The sequence below is a fragment of the Rhipicephalus sanguineus genome, chromosome 7 (genome assembly GCF_013339695.2).
Source record: "Rhipicephalus sanguineus isolate Rsan-2018 chromosome 7, BIME_Rsan_1.4, whole genome shotgun sequence".
NCBI lineage: Eukaryota > Metazoa > Arthropoda > Arachnida > Ixodida > Ixodidae > Rhipicephalus > Rhipicephalus sanguineus.
Window position 1 is genome coordinate 11,196,611 of NC_051182.1, and position 6,674 is coordinate 11,203,284.

The 6,674-nt window shown below is 49.5% G+C and overlaps 1 protein-coding gene across 1 annotated transcript; it reads left to right on the top strand.

Moving 5' to 3' along the window:
- The first annotated feature begins 5,065 nt into the window (after positions 1–5,065).
- On the top strand, positions 5,066–6,473 carry LOC119400579 (uncharacterized). Its single transcript, XM_037667642.1, has 2 exons — positions 5,066–5,248; positions 5,508–6,473. Exons 1-2 carry the CDS (start codon positions 5,066–5,068, stop codon positions 6,471–6,473), a joined length of 1,149 nt encoding a protein of 382 aa, XP_037523570.1.
- The last annotated feature ends 201 nt before the right edge of the window (positions 6,474–6,674 follow it).

Here is a 6,674-nt window from a genome sequence, read left to right on the forward strand (position 1 = left end):
AGCTAGCCAACACAAGGCGTGATGGGCGCTCACAACTTTGAAGGGCCTGCCGTTGAGGTAGGGGCAAAACTTTGAGGTAGCCCTGGTGATGGCGAGGCACTGCTTTCTGTTGTGGAATAGTTGGCCTCTGCCTTAGACAGCGACCGGCTAGCATAATTGATAACCCTTTCGAGTTCGTCCGTCCGCTGCATAAGGACGGCGCCGAGTTCTACGCTGCTTGCAGCGGTGTGAGCCTTCATATCGGCGTATTCGTCGAAATGCCCAAGTATCGGAGGCGTCTGCAGGCGTCGTTTCAGTTCATGAAATTCTTCGACTTGCGCTGTTTGCCACCTGAATTCGACGTCGGTCTTGGTGAGCTGCGTTAGTGGCTCGGCGATCCGTGAAAAGTCTTAGACAAAGCGTCTGTAATAGGCGCACAATCCGAGAAATCGGCGCACGGCCTTCTTGTCGGTGGGGGGCGGGAAAGCGGAGATGGCAGCTGTTTTCTGCGGGTCTGGGCGCACTGCAGTCTTGCTGATCACGTGACCCAAAAACAAGAGCTCCTCGTACGCGAAGCGGCACTTTTCTGGCTTCAGGATGAGTCCGGAGTTCTTGATTGCTTGAAGTACGGATTGAAGTCGCTGGAGGTGTTCGTCGAAGGTCGAGGAAAAAAACGCCAGGCCTGCGCCGAAACCGCAGCACAGTCACAGCAAAAGCTGGAACAGCGGCGTTTCTAGAGCCCGTTGTAAGCTCTCTTGGGGCTACAATACAAGTACACTAGAAAGGTACCCACTACGCCATAAATCACAACTTTTGTGAAATTGGGAAGCACCTACTAAGCCATTATTCGTCATTCTGCGGAGAAGCGAGGCACCAGCTACACGTTTGTAAGGCATTATGTGCACTTTGTTGACGCGACGACTAATGACGATGAAGAATTAAGGCTCAGCCCTTTGTAATGGGTTGGAAGCTTTAAACGGCCCAGCAGTTATGTAATTTGCATTGGGTGACGCCCGGTCGCTATTTCCCTCTCCCGTCATGCTGTATAGCATACGTTGACGTGGGAGAGAGACGGGGGGGGGGGGCGAAGAACTTTACTGAGACCCCGAGGAAATGGAGCATGCGCTTATGGGCATCCTTGGCCACCAATACAAGTGCACTTGCGAGGAAACCACTACGTTATAAATCATTGTAATTTCACTGAGACCCGCTGGGCGCTGACGCGCGCCTTGCAGGACCCAAATAAAGTTTTTCAACCAACCAACCAACGCGAGGAAATGGATCATGCGCTTATGGGCTTCCTTGGCAACCAATACAAGTGCACTTGCGAGGAACTCACTACGCTATAAATCATTGTAATTTTACTGAGACCCCGAGGAGATGGATCATGCGCTCACGGGCTTCCTTCGCAACCAATACAAGTGCACTTGCGAGGAACCCACTACGCTATAATTTATTTTAATTTTTGAGAAGTAGGGCAGCAGGCACTCTGCCATTTTTCGTCATTCTAAGGAGAGCCGTGGTACCTGCTAAACGCAGGTAAGGCATTATGCGCACTTTGTTGATGCTGTGCCTGATGACGATGAAGAATTATGGCAGAGCCTTTTGTAATGGGTTGGAAGCATTCAACAACCTACTCGTCGCGCAATTCGCATTGTGTGACGCCTGGTTACAGAATTCGCGTTGTGCGACGCTTGGTGCTTATTTTACTCTTCTACCACGCTATATTGCATATGCTAATGTGGTTCCTTCCCGACATGACGCCTGCATAGGACCTTTTTGCAAAGCAGTTTCAAGCACCGGCATGGCTCAGAGGTTGAATACTGGGCTCCCACGCCCAGGTTCGAACCTCGTTCCATCCTGGAATTTTACAGCGAAAGCTGTTATGAGATCATTTCACCGGCCGTTTTTGGCGCCGTAGTTGTCCGCCGCCGCCGCCGGTGTCCGTAACCAGTATCACTCGAAATAAGGAAAAAAACGAAATAAGAAAAAAATTCCAGGATGGAACAAGGTTCGAACCTGGGCCCTCTGCGTGGGCCCCGCTTTTGAGAGCTGACGTCGCGTCGGGCCACGAACTACAGCCCGCCCACTAATTTTACCTCATTATGAAAACCATTTTACAAAGAGAAAGCCGCTGCAGCGAGCGATATCAAATGAATTCGTTGTTCATGCAGCAGTTTCAAATGATAACGGTCAACGACAATCCAATTAAAAGGTCGCCTCAGGCTTTGTGACCATCTCAGGCAAATGCATAATAATAAATTCATAATTACCTGTGGTCGGCAGGGATGCTGAAGAAGTGTTGGCCACCTTTTTTTCCTGACGAGTCCACTTGGCGCAGCAATAAACGTGCGCAATCGCTGATTCTGGCTACTGCGGTGAAGTTCGCTTGTCCAATACTGCGCCCTTGCGCGTCGTCTGCTAGTGAGCTACGCATGCGTGAAGGCGGAGGAACCCAAGGGAGCCGCGTCACGCGCACAGTCATGTCTAAAAACCTTGTGTTTAAACCTTTACCTTGTAATTATTGTGGCTAGTTATAGTTTTGTTCAGAAACGCGTTTTTATTTACTATTGTGTATCACCGTGACCGCGTTATTTAATTTTATTAGGCTTAGTGGGGTCTTCAAATGCCGCTACTACTAGGTTCGCTGCAATCGTTTCGACGGTAGTGACGCCTCGTAGCTCGGACGCCAAGCTGCCATCATGCCTCGGGCCTGCCTGCGTTCTTTCTTGTGGCCGGCTCAGCTGTCGCTCCCTTTTCCTTGTTGCTCTGTAGCAGTTTACGAACGGCAAACTAACTTGCGCAATCCTCAACTCTAGTAACAAAAATAAAGGAAAAGGTAATGAAGGAAGGGTGTGAACGTCGTTAAATTGACGTAGATGTGCTTTGAGACAAGTTCATATTTATTTGCTGCGCATTGAGTCAGTTGCATAATCTAGCGATATAATCATCAAGGATGACATGATCTATTGGTCATTTCATGAAGATATATAAAGCGCTATCATCTATGAAAAAGCGGTTGTTAGCTGACAAGTTAAGAGCCAAGGACTGAACCTTGAAGAACACTCATTAAATAGGGACCATAAGTGATACATTCAAAACGCACAGAATGGGAACAAGGGGAAAGAAATTTCGATATCCAGTTAACTAAGCTGGAGTTTTTTAGTGTGGCGAGAAGTTTTTGCACTGTCCAAGGCTGTGATACATATTGAATGCGGTGCCCTACAGAGAGAGTAAGCGTGGAGCTCTCCTTGTAGGGCACGCCAAGTAGAGAGCATGTGGTGACGCCTTTTGCGCATGTCTTACAGCGCTTGCTGCACCTCCTTATCGGAATTCAGTAAAGCATAACGTGTGCCCGGTCATGGCATTTAACAGAATTATAAGACCTGAGTAGTAAAGCTATAGTGCACGAAAGGTATTCGCAGGCCACGAAACTATTTTAACGGATTGCGAGACGTGTCCCATTATCATGTTGTTGTGGTGGCTGCACACGTTAATAGGCCAAGTGCCAACTACAAATCGGCGCTCTTCATTGGGCAGTCATGTGCTCACAAAAGCAAGCAAAACTAATAGTACAAGTAGATTATAGGCATACCATTGCCTAGAGTAAGAAGTTTTGTCTATGGAGACAACGCTTCGACATTTTATGCAAAAGTGACTGTAGTACGAGCACAAATGTTGCGGTGAGTGGGTAGGTTCACTACGAGACTGTGAACGAATGTGAACGGATGCGCCGAAGTTGTTGGTCAGCGTTGCTCCTAATTGTCATCTCAAGTGAGTCGATGACGTTGTTTTGATGCTTAAGGGCAAAGAAACCGACAATGTGGGCGGGAAAGGGACAGGCGTTTCTATGTTACGGACGCTGGCCGCTGGAAAGTGATATCCTGGGAGCCCCTATAGTACACACTTGCCTACTGTGGGAGTCGTTGCAGAAATGGTTCATTCAAAATAGGAAGCTCCCTTTTGCTTGGAGAGTACTCATCAAATAATCTGTAGGCACTCTCAAGTGCATCAGTTGCGACAACCGCATTCCCCTCGATATAGGAGCTCGTGGAACCTGCTCTTAATGTACAGCGCGAAAAGAGCACAACCATACCAACTTGTCCATTTTTTCAACTCACGTGCTTTGTTGCTACGCCTGGAGACGCTGCAGCACCGTGCATCTGTGGTGGCATAGGCTGTGGCAGAAGGCGCACCGTGAAGGAAGTTGACTGTGGCATAGGTGACTGCAGCGCACTGACGACGTGCAGTTAGCTTGCAGTCGGGGAAGTGATGTGGGAAGACTGAAAACTGGCCTCTTACAAAAGCGTGTCCTCCGGTCGTTATCCCTTCTTGTTCACTGCTATGTATTAGGCTCACAATAGTTACGTAATGTTTTACTATCGCTATCAATGCATCAGCTTAAGGCTAAGCGTTGTTATATATTTGTCAAGAAATGTAGGTCTCTGTCAGTCTGTTGGCCATTGCTGCGTCTTTCAAATTTGCTGGTCTAATTCATTTGTCATTTTGCATATTGCGATTCAGATTTCTTAACAGTTTCAATTGGGATGTTGTCGAGGCTGCCTGCTTCGCATGAAGCTATAGTCGAGTACAACTTAAGAAGAGAGGACAGGCCCCGCCCAGATGACCGAAGCGCAGCAGCCAATTGGCTCCGCGACTAAAGAAATAGTCCCGCTCAAAAAATTGTGACTGCTTCTAAAACGCGTATTTGTAGGTATAAATAAGATTTGTGTACCGTGACTAGTGCTTTGGTAAAACTGCAATGATGGAACTGCTACAACACATGCCGGATCGCGAGAGCAAAATACCTCCGTGCCTTCTACAACGCTGTGCGTCCTCTGCTACGGAGAAAGATCGACGGCACCGGGCGTGTAATTACAAAGCAGTCGCTGGCTTACTAGCATAAGATTCGTATGCACTTTTTGTGTGTTTGCACAAGCTCATTTTTTTTCGGTTTCGGACCTGCAATCTCGTTAGTTCGCTCACGTTGGCGCTCGGCATTCCGTGGCAGTTTTCCGCCATGGAGCCCAGTGAGGGGTCACCGGAACGCCATCCTTTGTTGCCGAATGGGCCTTGTGTCGCCTCGATGGCCACACCACCAAGGAGCCTCGGCAAGAAGAAGAGCGGTCACAATTTGAACAGCAATTCACGCAACATGATCTTCCACTGCTACACGTACTGGCGCAACAGGGAGCCTGAACGCAGCGTGGAGGACATGAGCAAGTTTGTCGACGACATGCTCGGTGTCGGCGAAAAGACTGTGTTCAGGGTGAAGGAGGAAGTTAAAGCTTCACATTTCTCAGGTGGCAAACTGACGACGCCCTCGCGAAAACGCCCACACAATGCGGAGAAGAGAAGACGCAGCGCGAAGTTTGACAGCTTCACGTTGTGCGCGCCGAGGTCATGTGTGCACGATTTCTTTCGCCGCGACGAGATGCCGACGGGTCGAGAAGATAACAGCCGAGTTCTCGGAGCGTATGGAACTCCCATCACTAAGACGGTGTACTGTGCGTCGCCTGCTTGCCGAGATCGGCTTCAAGCATGAAAAGAGAAGCCGCAACTCGCTGCTTAGCGACCGGAATGACATCACCGATTGGCGGAATCGCTACCTCCGTGACGTGGAGCGTTACCGGGCGGAAGGCCGAAAGATCTTCTACCTGGACGAGACATGGGTGACAGCGGGACACACTCGGTCGATTGTGTGGACAGACACCGTGGTGCAGAAGCGCGGACGCCTGTTCGCTCCGAGCAAATGGCCTGACGACGGGTCTAAACCTTCTGGGAAAGCTCAGCGCCTGATCGTGACGCACATTGGCAGCGAGGATGGCTTGGTCGACGGCTGCTTGGATGTATTCCGAGGCCAAAAGACAGGCGACTACCACGAGGAAATGGACGGCAATCGCTTTGAGGGCTGGTTCAAAGACGTTCTGCAGAAGTTGCCAGCTGGTAGCGTCATTGTTTTAGAAAATGTACCTTACCATAGCCGGCGAGGAGAGAAATTGCCGATGACGGCCTGGAAGAAGGAAGAGATACAGGAGTGGCTCACAAGCAAGAAAATCACCTACGGTAACAGGATGATAAAGAAGCAGCTGCTTGAGCTGGTGGCATCTGTGAAGTCACGCTTTCTGAGCTACATCGTAGACGACACAGCTGCAAGGGCCGGTCGCATTGTACTCAGGCGCCCGCCGTACCACTGCGAATTTAATCCCATTGAGCTTGTGTGGGCCAAGGTCAAAAATGGCGTCGCTGCGGACAACAGAGACTTCAAGCTGTCCACGGTCGACGCCATCCTGAGATATAAAATAAAGCAGGTAACGGCGGGAGGCTGGAGGAAGAGCATTCAGCACGTGATGGACTTGGAGGCAAAGTTCAGACTAGACACGTCTGGGAGTGAGCACATTCAACCCATCATCATCCAGCTGGGTGAAGATGACACCGAAGAAAGCGACGACGACTGCGAGCTGTGTGGTATTGAGCCGATCGACGAAGCATAGCGGCTTCTTAATAATGAAAAAACAGCCCTCATTAGGGCTACCAAGTTTTTGCCGGCGGGTTCACAACAGCCAACCATCCATTCAGTGACCTCTCAAATAAATACGCAGTTCCATTTATGGCGTATTCCTTTCATAGAAGCTCAATTCTGATAAGCAACGTCCTGCACAGATCGTGCTCGATTTGAGATGTGGCATAGAAAC

Bases quoted from the DNA above. Each gene is read 5' to 3' on its own strand.
- LOC119400579 (XM_037667642.1), top strand. From the start codon at position 5,066: ATGGCCACACCACCAAGGAGCCTCGGCAAGAAGAAGAGCGGTCACAAT. The intron at 5,249-5,507 runs GTGAAGGAGGAA...CTGCTTGCCGAG, and splicing joins GCGAAAAGACTGTGTTCAGG to ATCGGCTTCAAGCATGAAAA.